Raw genomic sequence first — 25523 nt, forward strand, 5'->3', positions numbered from 1 at the left:
TAGTGGCACCGTATTATGAGTGTGCCCAGGAGGAGGTGATGTAGGGGGGGTGGCCCTAGGCCCGTCCTCGGCGCGGACGAGCGCAGACAAGCTTGCCTTTAGCGCGCCTTCGGCGCGCAATCGTCGCGCCCGCTGCGCTCGTCCGCTGCGCTTCCGGTGGATACACATATTTATAAGAGGGGATGGGGCGGGTACGCAGGGGGGGCGTGGCCTCGTAAGTGGGCGTGTCCCGTGCCTTAGCGAGGAGAATGGCTGCTGAAATTGCCAACAAGATTCCGTTTACAGCGCTTAATCCGCTGTGTACAGAGTGACCTGCCCAAGAGTGTCTGGTGCCAGGGAGCATGTGAGTGATATTTTAAAAGCAATTCAAGTGATATTAAAAAGCATGTAATGCGAAGCAGTTCTACTCCCGGCTGAGCCTCAGGAGGTTCCACAAGTTAACAAGCGTCGCTTGTATTCAGCGCGCTTTATACCTGTATCGGGGGGCGTGGCCTCGTAAGTGGGCGTGTCCCGTGCCTTAGCGAGGAGAATGGCGGCTGAAATTGCCAACAAGATTCCGTTTACAGCGCTTAATCCGCTGTGTACAGAGTGATCTGCCCAAGAGTGTCTGGTGCCAGGAAGCAAGTGAGTGATATTTTAAAAGCAATTCAAGTGATATTAAAAAGCATGTAATGCGAAGCAGTTCTACTCCCGGCTGAGCCTCAGGAGGTTCCACAAGTTAACTGTTAAAGGAGAACATGAATGTAGTTCTTTGTAATGATTTTAGGTAACAATTTTAGGTATAATCAAATGAATTGAATTGCTTTTATGCCTAGCTATTAGATCTGTTTGCATGTGTAACTTTTTGGGTGTTTTGATACTGTGGATTTTAATTAAAAAAACAAAAAACTCTTTATACTTACGTTCAAGTCACAGAGGTATCCAAAATTCTGGAGTCAATATTTTTGTATGTTGATATTAAAAACTTGCTATTTTCATAGTACACCCTACACAGAAGTCCATGCACAATGTTCCAACCTTCTATAGATACAATACTTCATTACTACATGCCTACACATACAATGCAATTCTCACATCATAGGAGTCAAAGCTCTTTATATACTTTCCCTCCCAAAGCTGATTGGAGCACTTAGGTCCCCATGTCAACTACCATATCACACTATCTTTCTTTGCTAAGGAAAAGTAGTGGTCAGAAACATAGTGTAATATTTCCTTTCCCCCACCTTAGGCTATCACTGAGATGACACAGCTTGGGCAAAGAATTACAAGCCCAAAAAGTCCCATTGCTAAATGTAATTCCTTCTTGTAGAATTCCTGGATGTCTGCACAACTCCATGCCACATAAAATAAATTCACCCTCTGTTCTTAGCACCTGAGGCATTCATTGGGTGTTTGAGCCTTCAATCTTTGTAATCAATGAAAACAAGGGGAACCCAAGTATCACTAGGGACCTGGGGTCCTCAAGTATGTATAAACACAATGGGAGATCAAAAGTAATAAACAAGTATTTTCATTTATTGGATTATGTATATAAACATACAATGATTGCCAGTAACCAGGACCTACATGGTGCTGTTTTTACTAGTGCAATACACACTAGTGAGTAAAGTAATCAACATATGTATCACGTACACAAGAACACACCCTTTTTAATGCAAATACAACAATAAAAGTAGAGTCTGTGTTATAAGTCAATGACGTTTCACTCCCTTAACAAGATATTGGCTCATCATCCGGACTTGGAGAATTTCAGGCCAAAGGGAAAAGCGCACAGATAATTGAATCACACTGAAAATAGCAACAGAAGGTGGCAGGGGAATTGCCTGTACTGATGGAAAGTTCTGCAGGAAATAATTGGGCAAGGCAGGAGGATAACTTGGAAAACTCACCCAGAAACTTAGAAATAGGGCTGAATGTCTTGAAAGAGGAAGACAGCAGAGCTAGTAAAATGGAGCCCTACATGGGAGAGGTATGCCCAGATGTGGGTCCTGTGCACTGTGCAACTGGAACCAAGCTATGCCCAGCTGATGAGCCGTAATAAGGGCAAAATAAGTCCTGGATTGCTTGTGTTCTGGCTCAGGGAGGGCGTGGCTTGGCAGTTCGGACTGTTCCTATTGAGGCAGGTTCGAAACTCTTTTGCATTTGGCTGTATCCAAACTGACGTGGCACGGTGTGCAAAACAACAATGGACTGGGATGCGGCCTCAGGTAATTACCAGTTGCTGAGATTAATTCAAGCGCTCAATCCATCACTTTTTTGTATGCTTCAGTGTGACGCCCTAATTGGGATGGATATGCCCAGCCTTGGGTCTTGTGCACACTGAGCCACTGGAACTAAGATGTACCTGGCTGGTGAGCCATAATAAGAGTGAAACTGGTATTGGGTTGCTTGTGTTCTGGTTCAGGGATTCCCTAGGAATGGACTGAGAAGCAGCCCGAGTAATAACCAGTGGTTGAGATTAATTACACCTTCCATCCATCACTTTTTGTATACTTTAGTATGCTCATAAGTGAGAAAAAGATTCACTGGAGAAGTGCCCTGAAAACAAAGATAGATTAGACCGCCTCTGGGTGAAAATGCCACTTGTAGTAGGCAAGATGGTGGTGACTGAGACTGTCTGCTCACACATTCAGCGAGCCCACTAGGTAGTTCCTGAAATGGCGCACATCATGAGCCTTAGCCCAATACCCTAATCTTAGTGCTTCCAGATAGTGGGGATGTGAGCCCACACCATCTAGCCTGTTGATGTACTACATTGTGATCACCTTGGGAGGAGGGTGAAATGGTTTCCCACACATGATATGATTCATCACTAGCCACCACTGCTTGTCCAGAACCTCCTACAATGAAATTGGAATGTTCTCTGTCAGCACTCCCCCAGTGCTGGATCCATTGAAATTGTAGACACCACTAGAGTACATGCATGTGCCACTAAGCGTGAGGCACCAGCATAATGCATGATTTAAAGAGGCAGAGCAGGTGCAGGACTGTCACAGCTGGAAGAGCTCTGTCCTGAAATATCATAGCCTGAATTTCCTGAACTTACTGAGGAAGCAGAAAGGCCTTATGTGAGATAGTATTCAGCTCCACTCCAATGAAGAGAAGACACTGGGAAGGCTAGGGTTGCAACATGGATAGGTTGATAGTAAACCTGAGGCTCAAGAGCAGGCAGACTGTGGCCTACAGTTGGGCAGTTGGGCTGACACCAGCTGTGGCCATCCCTTATTTAACAGTCGGCCATTGAGGTATGGAAATACAGCAATTCCCCTTACACAGATGCCCTGCAATCATTGGAATCATCTCTGTGAAAATTTGGGTGGCTGAATTTAGCTTTAACAGAAGAACTACATTTATATTGCGGGTGGAGCCCACCATAAAATGGAATGACCTCCTGTGTGACTGCAGGATCATATATGAAAAAAAAGGCATCCTGCATGTCGAGGGCCACCATCCAGTCTTCAAGTACCAGAGTCAAAGGAACTTGGACAAGGTAAAGCATCTTTACATTCTGCCTTGCAGAAGAAGGCCCTCAGAACACAAAGGTCTAGAATGGGATGGAAACCACTGTCTTTCTTGGGATCAAGAAAATAACAGGAAAAGCATTTCAGCCCAATCTCATTCCTTGAACCCATTCCATTACCCCTTTTCTCAACAATGGAAGTCTCTCATGCTTTAGAATGCGAGCACAACTACGTTACAGAGGGAACAGTGAGACTAGGAGTAAGTGAGTGTGGGATAGGAAGCGTGTATCCTTGTTCGACAATGTGGAGGACCCAATAGCCTATGGTGATGGACTGCCAGAGTAGCAAATAAAAGGACACCCACCACTTTCAGATGGTACATGCTCTCTCACGGGTGAGTTAAAGTGGTTTCGACAGGAGAACACATGAAGGAGGTCAAACGAAGCCTGTTGCTGTGGCCCTCAACAGCATTTGGAGCTGCTGCATCCCATGCAGATGTGGAAGAACTTATTGGGTTGCAACATGGGTTGCAAAGGCTGGCACCACAGAAAAACCAGGCCCTTGGAATATCCTTTTAACTTGCTGTTTTGTTGGTGAATCTAGTGTACTGGGGAGGCCAGTACCAAGGAACGAGTAGTAACTGAACCTTGTGTGAAGTACTTCATGTGATTCAGCATTCTCACTCATGGGAGTTGGCCTGGATACCATGCAAAAAGTTGGTGAAACACATCCAGGAATGGTGGTAGTTGGTTACACAATAGCCATTTGGTCACACGACCTGGTCTACTCTATCCAGGCCAGAGCAGATAATCTCTTTTGGACATGTATTGCCCATCATGCATTGCCTCTACAGGATGGTCACAATGACCTGGGAGATTTGCAATGACCATTTGCACCATTTCTCACAAAGCATGAGAGCAACGAGCCAGATAGCAAGTTGTGTTCGTGGAACAAAGGGCAAAGTCCCTTGAAGTCATCACTTTCTGTAACGGATCATAAGTTGCCACTGGTGCAGGGTGGCTGGCAAGGACTTTGGTAGAGAAAAGTGTTCTGCCAGTATTGAAACAATGTCAGAAGGAGGTTAAGTGAGGTTGAGTGCGCTGAGGACGGACCCTAGAGGCTTTGCGGTGTGTGCAGATGCACCAGAGCGACGCGGAGAAGCGTGGAAGAGGGTCAGCATAGCCAAGTTGAAAGCTACTATATATACAGAAGTAAATGCAGGAAAGGGAAACTCCAGAAATGGAAATCGAAGCCTTGTGCCAAAAGCCAGTGTTAAATACTGTGCAGGCTGCATCTCCACCAAAACTTACCCTGATAATGACCTTAAGGCCAGAGTGGTGGAATGGACCTGCTGACAGGAAGACCTATCCCTCCAGTGGGAACGACTCTGAAAACTGAAGAGTCCCTCATGTGGTGTTTCTCTTATTTCTTCAGGGAAGACTTATCCTTATCCATGGAAGCAAACCATTTTGGGTTTCCTGGTTGAAGGTGAGCTGGACTGGGAGCCGGCATAGAACCTGGATTTGTACAACAATGGGTCCAGCATTGGTCTTGAGTCCCAGCAATGAAGAGCTTTGGCTCCTGCTCTTTGAGAGCCTTAATGTGCACGAAGGCATATCTTTTGTATGACCAAGAGCTGTGTTTGGACCCCATACACCACAGGCAGATATACAGGTTTGAGAGAGAGATCTGCTTGTGGCAGGAGGAATATGATTTAATCCCTGAAATGTTCAGGGTCGACATCTTGTTCAAAAACACTGCAAAACGATCACTTTGAATGAAAATTATCAAAGAAGGGTGCAGGGAAAAAGTAACCAAGTTCAATTCAGTCAGGTTGTGCATTATATGACTCTTTGAATTGGTGCCAAAAGTGTTAATCAGAAACCAACAGCGGTAAATTCAACAAAAAATCTGCTGTTTGTTTCAGCACCTTGATGCATGAGCTTTTGCTATGTTGAAGTCAATAGTATCTTGGAAAGTGCTTTGAGAGCTAAGTTCAAATGGATAATGGTCAAAAGGACACCCTCTTACATAGAACCTTATTCACTTTTTAAAGAGCCATAATAATCGCTGTCCTAAGGGTCACAAGCGAGAGTCCTGACCAATATCCCATGAACACTTATAGTCATATTCTGTGTTGTGATGGTCTTGTTTCTTGGGTTGTGCTGCTTAGTGTTTCTGAACCACTGAGAGGATTAGGAGGACCTACCTCTCCAGGACGGACACCGATGCAGAGCCTGTCCACCGCTGGACTGTGTTTACCTGAATAAGTCTTAAAAGAAACAAATAATGTAATTACTCAATCATGAAACATATAAATACAAATCTTTAAGATAGCCTAACCAAGAGTTCAATAGAGAATTCAAAGTTGTATAGTAAATACACCTGACAAATTCCCCACAGAACTTCAAAACTTGCAAACTTTGATTATTAAACACCGATTCCATATATAATTCCTAATTTTGCAAGTGAAAGCAAGAATTTGAGTTATTTTCCTCTTCAGGTAAGTATCTCACATGTGGTATTATTACATGTCACTTGTCACAAGTGGTAAATACCTAACATTTTACGAGCCCCTTTAGACCTTACTGGTTGGTACTAAATCTGTAGGTAAAACAATTGAAAACATTTTAGAATTGCTCTGGGCTCCAGCTACCAATTTAGATTTTCATGCTTCAAATGAGAAATTACTTGTGCAAAAACTGGCCGCGGGTTTGAAGCAGTGCAATAACTACGTGTAACCTACTCGCAAGAACGGAAAAAGTGCAACATGAATACTAACCTGTTTGCACCCAATTACGTACTGAGACGAATTACTTACTTTGAGCTCCATTCTAGAACATGTGCTGGACACCATTCTACTTGTATTGAATTTTGTAATTAATTGAAAGGGATAACATTTCACATAGTGATGAAATTGGGATCAGTTTATCAATTTACCTAACCACTGCTGCTGGTGACTCTTACTTTACACTTTAGTTAAAATCACCCTGTGAACCACAGGTAAGCCCCAGTTTGCCACGCAAACAATGAAGAAACCACAGCTACAAGCTCTGAGCGTGATGCATCGCTGGTGACAGAACTGTCTCCACCCAGAGCTCTTAAACTAAAGAATTACCCAAAGAAGCGTTACACCAGTAGCGGCTACTGCCAATAACACGGGGTAGTAATAAAAAAAAAACATAAAAGAACTTGCCTGCACTGCTGCTGCCAGACGCCACCATGGTGCTTCTCTGCTCCCACTGCCTCAATGCTTCTCTGCTCCAGTCCCCACCCATTCACGGTGCTGCTCTCACATGAAAGAAGCGTCGTGATTGGCCTGAGCGGGCTGAAATGCCACTCGGTTAGGGCCTGGGATCCTGTGCTGGTTCTCCACCCGGCTGTGCAACACAGCCAGGTGTAGAAATGCTAAGTGCGCATGTCTGTTTGGCCGGCCTCACACGGCCTGCCAAACAGACATGCACACTCCCTAGCTAACGACGCTGAAATATAGAGGATGGCCCAGCCCCACACTCAACTCAGAGGACTGGGGAGAAAGTTAAAAACAAATTGATAATAAAATAGTTTTATCCTTTTATTTTCAATTTGCTACCTTTCGGTAATGGGTTGACGCTACACCGCCATAGCAGAGGAGCCGCCCCTGCCTCACACCAACTTGGGTTCACCTCAACACATGTATGTCTTTGCTTCAGGAACTTGACTAACCTTGCATACAACCAGGGCCGGATTGGGACCGAAAATAGGCCCTAACACCAAAACAAAAGTAAGCCACACTAGCAAATCAGATACCTAAAAAAGTATCACACTTTTCCAAATTGGTGTAGATTTAAAATTTCAAAGACACTCTTTTTAAGTGTTTTGCGAGGTATGGGAGCCTGTATTTATGTGTGCTTGCTGCAGATAATGTTTGTGGTAATATCAGTGAAATCAACCATAAAAACTGGTCCATCAAACCATAAAACAAGCCTGCAAACTACCAAACCTTAGCCTGCTCACTGAACCATTAGACCAGCCCTTCGGCGACTGCCAGAAAGGCCAGTACGACCCTATTTACAACCCACCAAATGCATTTATAGGTTCATTGATTTATTTTCTAATTCCTGAGATCAATTTTGGTATTTTTTTTTTCAAGTGATACGACAGAAGCTTGTTTTAGGAGCACATGGATATATATGTTTCAAAAAAGTCAAGATACATTTGACATCAGTCAAAGATAACTGGATTTCTTTGATAAACATCACAGCTTACATATGGCTCTTGAGATGCTAGAAAACTAACAAAAGAGAAGAAGGGGAAAGTGGCACTTGAAGAATTTAAAATAATGTTTTGCTCACTGGGCCTAGGGTATTAGTGAGTAGTATTCTGGGAGCAGGAAGGTGGGTCCTTGGAACAGTCTTAGGCCAGCCACTGAAAATGCAGTTGTGCATTCAGTTACCTCATACAGCAGGTTGTGCAGTGCTCATGCGCACTCCTTGTCAGTGTGTCCAGTACTCCACAAATAGGAGCTGAACATTTGTTTGAGGAAGTGCTTAATATGTAAAACTAATTTGTGCCGGGGCCCTTTGGTATTGCTCAGGAGGCCACTGCAGCTCACAACACCCACTGCTAATGTTGCCAAATGCCAGCACCAAGGCTAACTACCAGCCATCAACCTCCAACAGTTGTGACAATTGGGACTATTCAAATTTTCCTAAGGCAGTAAGAATGGTGTGATATACTGGTATTATTATAGCTTAAATATTATTTAATTATTAAACATATATGTTGGCTAAAATAGACACAGTGCCACCATCTGGTGGACTAACATAAATAGGCCCTGGTGTTAAGAATGAAATGCTGGTGCCTAGCACGAGCAAGCACCGGCACTATTTCAATTCAAAATTTCTTTATTCGACTGACAGAGGAGCAGTCATAAAAGCACATAATACAGTAATATACAATTCAATCATAAAAAGAAAAAAACTAATATGATTCAGTTTGGAGTCATCCTTCCATGCTTAATCTAAACTTCAAGGCTGTTTTTAAAAACTTGCAGATAAAAAAAGTACTGTCTTCATGCAACATTTGAAGATATAGAAGTGCAGGCTTAATTTGTATAAAATTCATCTTTTTAAGCAACGGTTTTAAAAACATATTGCGTGGACTTGAGTAATAAGAACATAGGAATAAAAAGTGAGCCAAGTCTTGCGGAGACTTGTTGTCGCAGCCGCAAGCTGGCAACACTTGACCTCTATGGGCTCCACTTGGCACAGCTAAGAGCAGATGGTAAAGATCAAATCGAAATCTGCTCAGCAGGAAGCGTTCATATCTGGATATATTCCACGATAAATAAGGTTCAGAGAACACACAGGTCTTTGTTAGTGCGTGGCTCCTTACGCTGGACTTTTTAAACTCAGTTTCTTCCCTGTCGAGTTGTCGTTTCAGATAAAAAGTGTTTTTTACAAAATTGACATCTTGCTTAGTGGTATTCTGGGGTGTTACGTAAAGGTCTAATCTGCCCAGATCTTTACAGCAATTTCGAATGTATTTCAGCCAGGGTAACTTGAGTTGTCCTTCCCAAGTAAGGGCTTCAGCTAGGATTTTATGAGTCAATGGAATAGATATATTGCGCCAACAGCTTAACCAGCAGAGCAAAGGGTTTACAGCGATTTTGTCAGCTAAATATGGGGTGCCCAGTTCCTCATGTACGGAGAAGTTTGCGGTACTCTTTGGCAAGCTCATGACCTGTTTCAGAAAGTTGTTTTCAAGAGTTACTAGGGTATCAACCGGTAAGAACCCCCACAGTTCACTTCCGTAACTTGCCACCGCAACACTTTTTGCCTGATAGAGCTTCAATATGGCGGACACTGGAGTGTTACCCAATTTACGAGCAAAATCCATTATACCAGAGTTGGTCCTCAATATTTCGCCTTTCTTTTTAGTTATGGCAGGGCCCCATTTGAGTTTGTGGTCAAACAGTACTCCCAAATACGAAAATGTTTTTGTTAGTGGTATCTTTTCCCCATTGACTGAGAAGGGGTATTGTTTTTTGGGAGTTAATCCAACCGTCATGATAAAAGATTTGGAATTGTTAATATTTAGGCCACGTGAGGACATGAATTGAAAGAAAGAAACCAGTAATTTTTGGAGTCCGAGTGCAGTTCTGGATAAAAGAACGGCGTCGTCCGCGTACAACAGGACCGGTACGCCTGTTTTCCCAATTCGAGGGTAATCCGTGTCTGTTTTTACCAGGTGATCTTCAAGTCCATTTATATATAAATTAAAAAGAAAAGGTGCTAAAATACAGCCCTGCCTGACCCCTCGGTTAATATTAAAATCTCTTGTTACTTTCATGTCTCTTGTAAAACGCACATTTGCACGGGTGTCGTTGTGTAAGTCGGCCAAAAAGTTGATCAAGTTATTTTCTACGCCCATATTTTGCAGGACTTCCCATAATTTACTCCTATCGACACAGTCAAAAGCCGAGGAAAGGTCCATAAAGGCCATATACAAAGTTCCCTCTCTTGCTTGGGTGTATTTACCACTTATTAGATATAGATTCAGACACTGTGTGGTTGTTGCATGTCCTGGTCGGAATCCATACTGTGCAGGGGTCATTATGTTGTGTTGTTTGGCCCATGCGTTCAGCCTCTTTAGTAGAATCCCGCCCACTACCTTCGCAACAGAGTTTATCAGGGAGATTGGTCTGTAGCAGGCCGCTTTTGTTCTGTCCCCCTTTTTGTAAACAGGGACGATAGTAGATGCTCCCCAAGATTTAGGAGCCCCCACTTCGACCCCGGCATTGATGACAGATGTGAGAATGGGAGCCCATAAGCTGATATTAGATTTGAATAGGTCAGGTGGAAGACCATCAGGGCCCGGGGCTTTGTTACTGGAGAGACCAAGTATCCCTAGTTCAATTTCTTTAGTTGAAAAGTGTAGCGGGCTGCTCTCAGGGAGATGAAATGGTTCTGAAGACTGTGGGGCGTCGCTCTTGAAGATAGCTCCAAAGTGAGTGATCCATTCATCCTCCGGTATAACTGTACCGAGACTCTCATCAGTTGGGCCGCCAAAAAGTGGTTTATTTGTTATACTCCAGAATTTTGAACTGTTGCCCAAGGTAGAGGGATCGAGCAAAGATTCCCATGTTTTAATTTTAATTGACTTTTTGCGTGAGGCAAGGGCATTTTTGTAATCTGCTCGAAGAGCCTTAATAAGTGCAGAGTCTCTCGGTTTGTTTTTAAGAGCAGCTTTTAATTTGCGGTTTGCAGAAGAACAAGCATGGTCAAACCAGCGGGGATGTTGAGCAATAGATCCCTTGGTTGTTACCGTAAGTAGTTGTTCTATTCTTTTGGACACTACAGCAAAGGCGGATAAAATAGATTCTGGAAGAGCGGAATTTGTAGCACAGAGCTTAAGTTCATGTTCGCAATGTAAAGCAACGGCCTCATACAATTTGTCGCTGTTTACCAGATTCCATTTTAAGCGGCGGTTATTATTGACCGACTTAAGTGCCCCAGGGTCCTTAATATTTTTATGGAGCACTGAGGGGCCGCATTGCAGTTCGAGGTGCAACGGATTATGATCACTATGAATGCTATCAAGAATGTCAAAGTTTAAAACCTGTTGGGCAACTCCAGCAGAAAGGAGAATATGATCTATAAAAGACCCTGACTCCGATCCTTTGTAGGTTGGATCTTTGAAGGAAAAGGAGTCGTCTTTTGTAGATAGTGCCATGGTCAAGTTCATAGTATCCGTTAGAGTGTTTAGTTTAGTTCCACGGTGGCAATGTGTGAAGTGGGGACCTGTTCTGAGTCCGCAGCCCAGGGATCCCAAAGTGGTTAAGAGAGGATTACCACAAATGTGTGTGTTAAAGTCACCAAGAAGAATTTTATCCTGTGGTAGTTTTGAACCAAATTCATTTAGGTAACTTTCAAGTCTGACAAGGTTACAATCGTTCGAATTTGCGACAGAATTGTAGAAGTTAATTAGAGTTATAGCTTTCTTGCCCCTTCTAAGAGTCAGTATCTGCATGTTCCTGTTATCCAGCTGCACTTGGTTAATCTGCATTTTAAGAGACAGACTAATGAATATTGCCAGGCCCCCCTTTGCTCTGCCGCTGGGGGAGGGGGATGCGGGGACAAAAAAACTTTGATATCCCTCAATGAAGGTGTTGTTATCTATTAGCCATGTTTCTTGGAAGCACAGGATGGTGTAATTTTTAACAAAAACTTCCCACGACGGGTCAATAATTTTTGAGGCCAATCCTGCGATGTTCCAAGACAATATCTTGATTGTATTGGGGACATAGTGTGCTAAGTTTGAAGCAGGTGTTATAACAAATAGAGAGCACAGATCTGGATTGTCCCTTATCACAGGGTTCGTCCTTTGAGTTACAGGTGATACATGAGGTTGGCAAGCTGTTGGTAAAGGAAAGATGCCTGGCTCGTCCACTAAGAATGGCGGGGCTTGATTTGCTTTAGGGCTGACTGAGTGTCTTAATTTCGTCGTGAAGATAGTATTGGATGGGATGACCACTGGGGAATTAGATGTTTTAGGTGGAGTCCTCATCTTTTCTACCTGGCTGTTTGTTTTCACAGAAAGTGAGACGGGAAACAGGTCAGATGGCAGTCAGTCGACCTCTTCCAGTTGGTCGTGGCTGAGGAGAGCATCGTAACGATTAGATGTAGGGAACCCGTAGTCATTATATTGTGAGGTGGTGTGGTTAGAGGCTCGGTAGTAACCATGCCCATGAAGTTCAGCTATTTCTATTGGTTGGTAGTTGTGGACTTTATTTCCCCATGAATGAGAATATGAATGTTGGTCTAGGCCCATTGGTGTATCTGGGCGGGGTGGGACAAAGGCCAGCCAGGGTTGATTGTTCTGCTGTGTCCTGTAGGATCCTTCTTGAGTATAATTGTAATTTGTTTTGTTCCTGTAGGTGTCTAAACGGACTGGATAGAAGTAGCTAAGTCCCATGGTTCGAATCAAGCTTTTTGTCCCAGTGCTTCTCCATCCTGCGATGAATTTCGCCGGTCCTAGATATTTGAAGGTGACCACGATACAGTCACCCTCTGTGGATTTAAAGCGAGTGCCCACCCACTCTACTCTTTTGACATGTTGGATGGTACCTATTATGTTTGGCGGGAGGGGCCTATGTATGGAAAGCCATTGCATTGCTTTGTTCCTAAGTTCCTCACGAGTTTCTTCCCTGTTATCAGCAACTTTTGGCACCCCAATCATAACTATTGTATAGAGGTTTGACTGTGGTGGCAAGTTAATATGTGTTAGTGGACGTGTTGTAATAGGTCTAGGGGGCTGTGTTCCTATGTCTTTGAGTTGAGTGTTACCTTTAAGAGGGGCCATACGACTTTTATCCTCAGGTGTGCCTACGTTGGTACTAGGCAGGTGACCCTCTGCAGCCCACTCGCTATCATCCTCGTCTATTTGAGTATTAGGTGTGTTAAGCATAGGTGTATTTATGATCACAGTGGTAGTGGAAGCTAATTGTGAATTTGGTGTTTGAACAGTTAAGGGTAGGCTCTGAAGTTGTGGAATGTTTGGCTTTCCTGTATTCTTTGATGTGTTATCTACTTTTTTCAGTGTTTTTGAATTTTTTACATTAAGGGTTGATGAAGATGGAACAAAAGTGGTAGGCGTGTTAGTTGTTTTGAGCAATCTGAGGATACTAGAGGATATATCATTTTGTGCCCTCTCAAATTTACTCAGCGCCCTTTCTATGTTATCGATCTGATGGCTAATAGGTTGTAGAGTTGTTTTAATTAAGGCTTCGATCTCTCTCATTGTTGGCAAGATTGCACTACTCTGCTTCTCGATATGCCCTGTTTCCTCATTAACTAAAGATATACCAGTTTTGGGATTAGTATTCCCACATGCATCGTAGACTAGTGGGGAAGTTGATAAGGGCCCACCCCGCATTGTGACAGGGAGTTTCTCTAAACTATTCTTCTGCCACATGTCTTTGAGCGATCGCTTGGGTTTGCCTGATATGTGATGGATTTTCCTTTTAGGAAGTATGAATCTGGGCTTTTTTCTCTTGGATTTTGGAGGGTTGCATTGTTTAGATGGTTGGGTTTCAGTTATAGCAGTAGCTAATGGGGCAATGTCCATGGTGTGAGCTTCCAATGCGGAAGCTAAAACTTTTTCTTGCTGGATGTTATTTACACTACTAGTTAAAATCATAAGGCTGTTGTCCAGGGTGTTCGCTACTAGATCGATGGAAGAAGAATTAGAAGGTTTTTCCTTGATGTGTGATCTTGGTAGTTCTGAAAATGATTGCATTAAAAGGGACTCCTGTGATGAGGCCGTGTCCTCCATATTTGGGTCTTCTGCACTAGTATGTGAGGACAAATCTGGGAAACATAAATTAGGCGTCAAAGAGAGCCTCCTCTCAGTATTCTGAATAGCATCCGCCACAACATTAATAGTTTTTTGGAGCATTTTATCTATAGCAGTGATAGTGGGCAAAGGTGTACTCACTGTTTTTAATCTGCTGGTTGATCGTGTGGCCATCGGGGTTTTACAGGTTTTAGTCATCTTTGAACAGTGTTAACAGCCACTTTCCTCTGAATGTAGCGTAGGATTGACTTATGGCTTCCGTAGGGTGGACTTGGGGGGGTGGCCCGACCCGGCCACTTCAGGCCCCTAGAGGGCCACAGAGGGCCCGCCCTTTGCCCGGGCTTAGCCCGGTCGTCGGCCCGCGCGCGTCCCGCGATGCGCGTTATGGGCCCTGTTTAAGTAAGTTAGGTGTGGGGAAAGGGCGGGGCACTGGGAGGGGGCGCGGCTCACGCGGGAAGAGGGAACAGCTGGTGTTACTGACGCTGTCCCTCGCAGTCCCGGGGCCGCGCCTCTCGCCTCCTCTGCGGCCTCTCGTCTCCTCGCTCAGGGTCTCAGGCTGATTTAGCAAATGAAGGCTGCTCCTGCAGCAATGGCGAGTAGGGCTTTAGCAACGCTGGCAAGTCTGTTCCAACAGCAACCTCTATGGCGAGCGGCACCCGCGGAGCGGGGGCCGCGAGAGGTTTTCAACGCCTTGTAGAGGGCGGGGCACTTGGAGGGGGCGCGGCTCACGCGGGAAGAGGGAACAGCTGGTGTTACTGACGCTGTCCCTCGCAGTCCCGGGGCTGCGCCTCTCGCCTCCTCTGCGGCCTTGCGTCTCCTCGCTCAGGGTCTCAGGCTGATTTAGCAAATGAAGGCTGCTCCTGCAGCAATGGCGAGTAGGGCTTTAGCAACGCTGGCAAGTCTGTTCCAACAGCAACCTCTATGGCGAGCGGCCCCCGCGGAGCGGGGGCCGCGAGAGGTTTTCAACGCCTTGTAGGGGGCGGGGCACTGGGAGGGGGCGCGGCTCACGCGGGAAGAGGGAACAGCTGGTGTTACTGACGCTGTCCCTCGCAGTCCCGGGGCCGCGCCTCTCGCCTCCTCTGCGGCCTCTCGTCTCCTCGCTCAGGGTCTCAGGCTGATTTAGCAAATGAAGGCTGCTCCTGCAGCAATGGCGAGTAGGGCTTTAGCAACGCTGGCAAGTCTGTTCCAACAGCAACCTCTATGGCGAGCGGCACCCGCGGAGCGGGGGCCGCGAGAGGTTTTCAACGCCTTGTAGGGGGCGGGGCACTTGGAGGGGGCGCGGCTCACGCGGGAAGAGGGAACAGCTGGTGTTACTGACGCTGTCCCTCGCAGTCCCGGGGCCGCGCCTCTCGCCTCCTCTGCGGCCTCGCGTCTCCTCGCTCAGGGTCTCAGGCTGATTTAGCAAATGAAGGCTGCTCCTGCAGCAATGGCGAGTAGGGCTTTAGCAACGCTGGCAAGTCTGTTCCAACAGCAACCTCTATGGCGAGCGGCACTAATTAATGACTGGTTTGAGGGTTCGCAGGTTAGACCTGCACCGCACTTTAGAATAGCATCAGGCCCACGAGCTGAGTTCTTTCCAGGGCATGCGCACACATTGACAGTGTGAGTGTTCAATTGGAAACTATCTGTATTTCTCTGTTACTTGAGGCATAGCCCAATGCCTTTCCACTAATTAGAGACGTGTGTCTGTGCAGTGCCTATTCAGTGGCGGCTCCTCCGCAATGGCGGAGAAGCATTGCGCACTGCCTGGCTCAAAGCCAGCAAATGACGAATAAAACATTTTCTTGCACTGTTTTATTTTGCATTTACTGGCTCTGAGTCAGCGCTGTAGGGATGTGCAGCCTGAGGCATGGGAGGGAGAGGAGGAATACTACCTGCACTGCACTCCCTCAGTGCTCATGTGTGTTTGGCTCGCCCGCTCAGGCCAGCACGGAGATTGGATAGAAGTCTGTCCCAGGGGCTGCTGAGAACAGGCAGGAAGAGGAGAGCCGATGCAACGCGATGCTGGAGGTGGCCAGCGACTAAGGGTACGTTTTTTCTTTTCTTATAAGTAAATTATTTCTAAAAAAAACCCTACTCCCACGCGCGACCCCTCCCGCGTTCCCTCCACCCGCCCCACCACGCTTTGTTTAGGCCACCCACCACTGTGCCTATTTATACTTGAGGCGGGTACCCATGTTCAGCTATAAATCATGTGCTCTTTATTTTACAGTAACAGCAGACTGTTGTCCATTAGCAAGTTCATTGTATGCTACTACATGAACATTTATATTGTCAACATTACTTTTCATTGATGTCAAACGTTGCTCAAATAGGAAATATCCATCAAAACTATCCACAAAACATAGAATACCCAAACATTAATATTGTGAGAAGGTAAGCACTTACATATTCCAGAGTATTTCCATTTAAAATAAAATCATGACTGTAATTGAATTAACAGGTGTATGTGAACCATATCAATCCCTTGACTCATGAATATACGAAGTTTGTCAACGTCATTGTTGATCATTTTGTTGAAAATTGTCTTTATATTTCCACTCAGGGACCTGTGGCATTAGCCAAAAATAATGCTGCCTGAATGAAGGTTTGATTAACTAGTATATATTATAACAATGGAATGTTGAGAGCTCTATTGATGACAATGAAGTGGCTCAGGACTAATAATGGGCAGTAGATTTTATTTCTCCCTTTTTAATTTAGAACATTTTACCCTCAGTGGGTGGAATGTTTTAATAGCTTTATAGCAATGGAAATATTTAGAGGTCAAAAGGGGTCACAGCTGCGACCCCTGGCTTGCCTCCTGTGGCCCCCAGTACTGTCACTGTGACCGCCTGACCTCAGTGAACAGTAGCTAACTTGGAAAAGAATAATTTGTTACAAGTGGCGTGGATCAGCTCTGTGCCTCCAGCTTCCCCTGAGCTTGTAGAGAGATTAAGGAAGAAATACAAGGGTGAGAAGGAGAGGGAAAAAGAGAGAGGGGGTAAAGGTAAAAGGCTTTGAGGCGAAACAAGGGTAAAATAACAAAAGGAAAAGGACACTACAGAGAGAAGGGTGAGAGATAAAGAGACAAACACAGGAGGATGTATGTTTGAGAGATACAAAGAAGGATGAAAGAGACACCAATAATACTGCAACATAGACAAGTGAAAAAGAACAGATAAAGGAGTAGGAGGGGGGAGAAAGGTGAAACAGAGTGGAAAAAAAGACAGAGCAGGTGAGACAGGAGATCAGTGAGAGAGGAAAAAAGAGTCAACAACATCTGGGAAAGACATGACAGATAATAGTAAAGTTAGACAGACCTCAAACAGCGGAGGGGAGGGTGACAGCATGTCAAAAGTCCTAGGATATCACTTCTTGTGATGTAATTGGGTTCAAAACATGTGATGTCACTTCCGCTACCCCAGGCATTTTGGTGACTCGATGCCCATGCTTATAGCCGTTCTGCCTTGGGCTACACCAGTTCTTAAAGGCCCTCTCCATCATTATAGGACGTTGCCTGACTCATGGTCCTAATTAACGTAGAGCACCTTTACCAACAACTAATATATTTATTGGCAGAGGGCTTTAAGGCTATGTGTTGGATTTGGTAATAGAAAAAAGTCTATTACTACTGTGCATAAATAATTTATAACCAAAGTGGGGGACTGTCCTCACGTGTAATATGGATTATATAGGGTATATTTCCTGCTTTGCATGTACAATCCTAGCTTGCATGAAGAGGCCCATATGCGCCATGTAGCGAAAAAGCGATCACCAATACACAAAAAACAAAAATACATACATAAATAAGCTGATAAGAAATGCTTACCTTACTCAAGTCATTTAATCTCAAAATATCAGTTTTGCCTCCACCTTTTGTAATTCGTTCCCTTTCCTGTGCAACATCTTCATCTTCACCGATGATTGGCTCCTTAGGAGGTTGTGAAAACCTACATTCAGAAAACAGGTTTACAAGGCAACAAAGCCAAACAATAACCTTTATATTAATAAGGCAAATGTAAAGCTGAGTCAAGGCAGAACCAATGAACAAAGCTCCTTGGCTCAGGAACCTAGAGGCTATACATCAAGCAATTAAAATGCTACAGTGGGTATCTATACTTGGAGCCTTGACTCATTATGGAAGATGGTGACTGGCATACAGATTTGGCTGGATCAACGAGTAAGGCCAGTTCACTAAGTCATATGACAATTCCAGTGTAATAATGTTGATAATGCAGGTTGTGGGTTCCTGACTTTGTCAAGCTTGGGTCACTAAGCTGAAGAAAAATTGAATCTTTATGAAAAATGCCCTAAAAAGGGGTTAGAGCAAATGTAAATGTAATGCAGAGATTGTAATATGATGGTGGTGACATAGTGCATTGATTTATGCACATTGATTTTAGCTCTTAAGGAGAATCTGTTTTTAATGCACATATGGGCCCTAATTTCTTCAGAGTTATATATCCTACTTCAAATCACAGCTCAATGAAACTAATAGACCAAGTTAGGCAAACAATGAATGCAGAAACATGCCAACTGACTATCTATGATGGATAATAGATAGGGTCAAACTAATCAAAATCAATCAACCTATATGATTTGCAGGCAGTAATGCTGTTTGACCACCACGGCACAATGTTATTGCTGTTATGGAAATCCAGCGGTAGCAGACAATTTAAAAAAACAGCACTAATGCAACAGCTCAGAAGGATACTGAAGAGCCTGAACAAGAGCTATTCTTCCAGGATGAGGAGCCTCCCCACGAGGAAACTTGCCACCATGTGTGAGTGAGGGTTTGTGTACTTTAAATATGAGCTACTGAAAACCAGAGCTGTGCCCACATTGACATTGGTAAAGGTACTATTCTTACCACTCACTATCTTCGGGGTGTTGAGGGTTCTAGGAGTGAATGTAAAACTGTAAAAGTAAGGCAGGAGGACAACCCGGCACCCACCAGTAACCTTACTTTTCCTCTCCTTTCTCTTCTGCGACTAAAGGCAACCACTAACGCCACAGAGGAGGAGGAGGAAGAGCAGGATAAAGAGAAGTCTTACCACTCTTTAGGATAGGACATTTCTTCAGGAGTCAGACAAGGGTGCCTTCAAAGTTCTGCGAATTGGGTCCCATGTTCACACTTTGGTTTATTTGTTTGGAGAAGTTATTAATATTTTATGAGTAAAATATGGAGCAATGTACATTATAATTCAACAAAATAATAAACCTCTGCCCTGAAAACTGGAGGCTGTAAGCAATCTTTTGACACTAAACAACATACCATTTTTTGAGAAAGAATCGGTGCTGGATAAGGAGATTAAGAGCAAAGTAAACAACTCCTTCTACTGCCATCGCGAACACGTTCTTGCCAAGAAATTCCCACTGGAATGGATTTGTTACATGTTTCTCACCTTTAGGATGAAAATAAATGTTGTCAATATCCCTAAAGTTACTGAAGTAATTGAATCCATACACATAACTCATTCTTAGTTAGTGCAGACATATAACCAGAATGTAAGATCAGTGTGTCTTCAGTACAGACTTAGGCCCAGATTTACTGACACTTGTGTTCAAGGTTTCCATCACAAAAGTGAGACATCCACCGTGTGTTTAGTGTTGTGGTGAGATTTCTTTTCCATCACAAATCTTGATTATCGTTGGAAAGTTGCTTAAAGTAAAGCAAAGTAGCACTATGCTCTACTTTGCACTACTTTACTTGAAGTAGACGTACCATGGGTGGTTCACCAACATTCCCATGCAACCGCCCATGGTTTTTGATGCAAATCCCTTTCTGCAAAAATTTGTTGACAGGGATGTGCGCCAACAAATTATGCTTCCTCCTGGCAGGCAAGGTGCAGCAACTTTTAAATGTCTCCATATTTTTCCAATTTGCCCATGTGCTGCACTTTACATCACACACACACACACGTACATCAAGCACACAACAGCATTATCATTTAGTAAATATGGCACTTTTATGCTCTCGCCCTTTCAAGCAACGCAACAATGCAACTTTGGTTGCTGTGCTGCATTGCATGACGTTAGTAAATTCACCCCAACATTTCAAAGACGCTGAATACCTATGTTGGCCACCACTTATTTAGTTCATATGTTTTGGGACTGTCCAGCCATCTGTATCTCATACTCCAAGGCAAGACCCTATAAAAAGCAGTCAACATGAAAAACAGCATTCATATAACATGAATAATGGCCTCATACATTGTTCTGCAGTCTGATGCTAGAAGAAACCATTCACTCTAGATGACATCTATGTCTCTTTGCTTTCTCCACTTAGAAGGCTATTGCTACCTAATCTATGTTTTATATTGCGAACCCATTCATGACGCAAGAAAGTGTTGTGCATGGTGGGGGAAAGGCCTACAAATCTTCCTTAAGGTGCAGCTAGAGGGACAGCTCTTCAAACGTTAGGAATGAGGTCTTGATTGAGAGAAGTACACTCTCCAACTACATTCTGTCACAATGTCCCCTTTAAGGTTATTTATTTTTGATAAACTCTCTTGATGTGTTGCATTGTGAACCTCAGTGTGATGATTGCTGAGAGTCTAAAATTATTTAAATCATCTTTCAATGAGCATGAGAGCTGTAGGAACTATTGTAATGAATGCTCTCTATAAGATGAAACCAAAATAAGACATATAATTGGGTGCAAGTTAAGTTCTTAGTGAGATGCATTTGGCAAAATTAAATATCTGTTAGGGGAAAGTCCTACCCTTAGCCCCTATTTTCCCTGCTATCCAATAGAAGTGAGCAGGTCACATTACTCAATGTGTTTTCTGTTGTTCTGAGATTTCCATCAAATCGTCATTGTAAGTTAAAGACGCTTGCATTGGTTTGCACATGATTCACAAGCTCATGTAATTTAACTCACCAAATTTAGCATATACATCTGTCACTGCTTGATTCAAGGCTAAGTCAATGAGTCCCCGCCCCAGGCAGAAGTGCGGAAAGATAATTAGTACATCTTTAAGTCTTTCATTGAATTTCAGCAAAGCCTGAAATACAAACAAATAGTAAAAGAGATTGCAATATAAGGGTTGTATCATAATATGTCACTCAATAAAATTGAGCTAGGCTTTTCAAATCTAATTTAATTCAAAATGTCTTTAAATATTACAAAGATCTAATAAAAAGTAACCACATTTTACAATTTAGAATTTAAGAAAGACCAAAATACATAGCAATAATTTACTACATCACAGTTTAAGAGAGGCAAACACTTTAGTCTTTAACCATTTGTGTTATTGGTTTAATATTTATGGTACATGATACAAAGGTGTTACAAGCAAGTACTACAGAATAAGACTTCCATTCTAATATTTCAAGTGTTGAATTATATACTTTTTAAATGACCCATGCATAGTAAAGAAGCATAGTGTTCAATGTAGCTGATAAACAGTTAATCCCAGATTTGTTAATTCTAGGGAAAGCAAAGCAGGAGGAAGAGCATGTTTTGCAGAAAAGCAAACCTCTATGAAATATTAACAAAATATGAAACAAGGGGGCGAGACTGAAATTTAACACATTGCTAAACCTACAAGTTTATAGACCGAAGGTAATATATATAATTTATTTGGTTTATGTAAAAAGTATTTTGATAATAGCCTTTATTACATTAATATAATGAACAATATTGATCAATAATCAGAATAAGTCATTTGAACAGCAAAACAAAAAAACGAATAAAATCATATTTCAAAAAAGAGGATCCCACAGAGTGGCAAAATGCCTATAATGGTCCAGAAACCTACTTGTATCTTAAAGATTACAAACCTGTAGAATGGGCTATTTTTGGATCTTCTGGAAAATCACCAGCTTATGGATGCTTGGATAATTGTCCCATGGGTGTCATGACTATAAAGGCTTGCTGAAGTTCCTTCTTTCCTCTCAACTATATCAATGTGTTCCATACAACTGACATCCTAAAGGCTGCCATAAATGAAAGCAGAATTGATCTAACTATGTGCATGCATGGAATGAATGAATGAATGAATAAAATGTATTTGTGGTTACTCAAAACCATTAAAATAAAGACAACAAATTACAAATGAGCATTATTGTTGGATTTAAAAAAAAACGTAGAATAAGAACAACATAGACATAGTTAAAAATGTGAAGTTCATTAGACCATTTGTATTCGCCCATTAATCTTGCCTGGTCTCACTCATAAGGGCTGGATTGTCACGATGATATGAGAGTTCACAATCGGGGCCAATGGCCTAGGTATGAGAGTCCATCAATTTCCTGCGTGTCTGTTGGATAAATTTGCTGAACGTAGCCATGTCTTTCACTGTTTCCATTGTGAATAGGTGGTAAACGGCCTCCTTTATGGATCTAGCCCCGTGTTTGAGTAGGGTTGGCTTTAGATAAAGGTTACTCTCAGAGGACAACACTGGGCAGCAAAATAAGATGTGTGCAAAGCTCTCGTGTTTGTATTTACATAGCCGGCACTCCGAATGCTTTATCCAGGGTGACCTCAAAGGGTAGAGCTCTTTAAGGGGGAGAGGATGCAATCTGAGCGCTAAAATCTGATTTAACGCCTGTTTCCCCACCGCCTGGGTAAGGTGGAGTTTGGAATTCCGTTCTGTGTGAGGGAGTTTTAAGGACTCTTGAAAACCTCTTGATTCCAAAGATTCCAGATCCGAGGAGCGCGAGCAGAGGCGTACCTGTTTTTTATCGCGCTTTTAATAGCAGCGTACTTAATTGACTCAGGGTCCCAGTTTTCCACTGCGAGCTGCAGAGCTTCTTTGGCAGCGCAAAGGCTATTTGACCACGGATTATCTGGTTCCAGAAAAATACTTCTTATGGAAAATTTCAGAGTATTCTCTCTTGCCGCAATGGCGAGGAAGAAGTATTTGCTCATTAAGGCCAACTCTTCATATTTTTGTTGGGTCAGATTGAACTCCAGCCGCACTAAGTTGTTTCTGGTGCAAGCGGGAAGATGGAATAACTTTTTATATGCTGAGCAGTGGATTTTTTCAAGTGTGCTTGATAATTTACCAGGGAAGGCCTGTTGTGCGTAGTTCAGTGAAGGTATTAGCTTCGCCCTTAGTACTCTTTGAATTGCTGTTGTTGTAGGGTTATGTAAGGTAGCATGCAGCTTTCCGAGGGCATATGTAATGCTTTTCCCTTTTGCCCGTATTTTGTCAAGATGTACTCCTGGGCGCCCTGTCTCGCTAAGCCAAACTCCCAAGTAGTTATAATTTTGTGTGCAGTCCAAAGACAACTTTCCTACCCTCCATTTTGTCAGTTTTTTTTCCGGGTAGGGCCCATAGAATATTATCTTTGATTTAGATGTATTTACAATCAGTTTGTTCTTGGCATTATAGTTGTTCAGGGACGTTAGTGCCTTTTGTAGGCCAATTTCAGTGTGGTCTAAGAGCACCAAATCGTCAGCATATTGCAATAGTTGTATCTTCGTGTGACCGATCCGTGGTGTTGCTAATGATGCTCCAGTCAGAGCTTTGCCCAGGTCTGTGGTATATAAGTTAAACAGCATCGGAGCTAACACGCAGCCTTGCTTCAATCCGCGGTCTGTGTCAATTTTCTCCGAAGCTGCCGTATTTGATAGTTTGCTTCTAACCCAGGTGTTTGAATATAATGATTGAATGGCTTTTAATAAGGGGGGATCGATGTTCCAACTTTCCAATTTCTGCCAGAGAACCGAGCGGTCAACGCCATCAAAGGCCGCAGTGTAGTCGATGAAACAAGCAAAGATCGGGAGGGTTTTTCGCGCCACGGCCCTCTGTGAAAGATATGAGAGCACTATGATATTGTCCACTGTTGAGGCTCCTGGTCTGAACCCTGTTTGGTAAAAGGGTAGAAGGCCCTCCTTGCCAACCCACTTAGAGAGGTCCAGTAGCAGGGTGCTTGCATAGGCCTTAACTTCGATGTCGAGCAGGGCGATCATACGGTAGTTTTGTGGGTTAGATTTCTTCCCTTTCTTATAAATGGGGTGTAGTAGTGATCCTCTCCAAGAGTCGGGGACGTTCCCCGTCAGTCGAAATTCAGCGTATAGCCCGGTCAGCTTGTCAGTCCAGTAGTCTATATCTTGCCTGAAGAGAGACCCTGGCAGGCCGTTGAGTCCTGGCGCCCCGTTGGGTCTGATTTTTTTAAAGATTGTTTTAACTGTGTTTTTGTCAGATAGAGTCGGCGGCTTCACATTTTTTGTGGGATTAGTAGAGTTGGTTAGATGAGTCACAATATCCAGGTCTGTGTTTAATGGGGGTGTGCTGCCTTCCTCATTATACAGTGTTTTCACATGGGCTGCCCAGGTGTTAGAATCAACTGAGTTCTCCCTCTGAATGCCTCCTTGGTTGAAGGTGTTAAGATAGTGCTAGAACTCTTGCGTTTTGCTGGGACCCAGGAGACTGAAAATCTTTAGGCATTTCGCCTCGATGTGACCCCGTTTTGCGGCCTATACTTGCTACGAGTGCAATTTTGATACTTCTTGAAGTTGTCTTTTGTCCAGGGCTGTGCCAGTTTTCAGGTAAGCCCTTCGTTTAGTTCTTAATTGTCTCGCACTTTCTTTGATTGCGGGGATGTGGCCGAAATTGTACATGGGGTGAGTATAGGTTTTATTGGTTATTCCTCCTTGTAGATGTAAAACTAGATTGTGAGCCAACTGGTCCCATTCTTCTATTTTGCCCCTTTTTATTTCATTTAATGGCCCATCAGCCCACACTTTTTTCCATTCCTCGAACTTGTTAGTAGGCACCGTGCCCCATTTAATCCTCCTCATCAGGGTAAACAGTTCAGTGCCGTTTGGTGACCCTACATGTTTTAACGTAAAGTGGTTATCTGCTGTGAAGTTTAAGTTAATTATTAATGCAGCATGGTCACTTTCCTTGCGTTGTTCAACTTTGTAGTCTGTCATTAGCCTCTGTAGCTGACTGCTTACTAAAATGTAATCAATGGTGGTGTGATTGTTATACGTCGGCGGGCATAGGATTCCTGGAGTATCCCTTAAGAGTAAGGAGTGGGCTGATGACAGTTGATAAGAAAGCATAAGTGTATTGAAGGCCTCTGTAGCTAAAGAGTTATTGCTTTCTGTTGACCTAACCCCAATGTTGTGAGTATTGAGGTCCCCGAGAAATATTGATTCCATATGTGCAAATTGTAAAAGAAGATTTTCTATATGACATATTAAGTGGGAAAGTTTATCCTTGGCTCTCGGGCCGTGCGGGTTATAATAAACGTTGATTAACAGTATTGTTAGTGGGCCCTTGGTTGTTGAAAAGCCTTTCAGGATGCCTGCCATGAGCATGTTTGATGATGTTTTTATTTCGCAGTATTGTATTTTCTGAGAGAGCATAATGTATATTGAAATGCCTTCTGATGGTCTGCCAAACATGTTGTCCTTGACAGCTGGTAAGTGGTAGTCCGCGAATCCCCTTATTGAAACTGGTTTGGCAGCCCACGTTTCTTGAATGCAAATTATGTCTACTCCTTCATGAAACGGAGGTGTCATTGGGTCTTGTAATAATTTTACGATCCCTGCTACGTTCCAGGACATAATGGTCGCGCTCTGTGGAAATGCCCTATATCTTGGGGCACCTCAATCCACACTCAACAAACTCCAGGTTATCCAAAACTGTGCGGCAAGAATTCTCCTGGGTATCCCTCGCCGTACCTCAGTAAGAGCTAGACTGAAAGATCTTCACTGGCTCCCGGTGAGATCCAGAATCGAATTTAAGAGCATGTGTATTGCACATCGCTCTTTCTGGGAAA

The 25523-nt window shown here is 43.5% G+C and overlaps 1 protein-coding gene across 1 annotated transcript in view; it reads right to left on the reverse strand.

Moving 5' to 3' along the window:
* ABCA4 (ATP binding cassette subfamily A member 4) overlaps positions 1–25523 on the reverse strand; it is a 1114059-nt gene that overhangs the window by 48605 nt on the left and 1039931 nt on the right. The window contains exons 41-44 of the mRNA XM_078650330.1: positions 20665–20788; positions 19057–19186; positions 17611–17731; positions 5671–5733 (exon numbers count right to left, since the gene is read on the reverse strand). Of these exons, the coding sequence (XP_078506456.1) occupies positions 5671–5733; positions 17611–17731; positions 19057–19186; positions 20665–20788 (438 nt within the window). The remainder of the gene's footprint in view (positions 1–5670; positions 5734–17610; positions 17732–19056; positions 19187–20664; positions 20789–25523) is intronic.

Source organism: Lissotriton helveticus, chromosome 1_1 (assembly GCF_964261635.1).
Source record: "Lissotriton helveticus chromosome 1_1, aLisHel1.1, whole genome shotgun sequence".
NCBI lineage: Eukaryota > Metazoa > Chordata > Amphibia > Caudata > Salamandridae > Lissotriton > Lissotriton helveticus.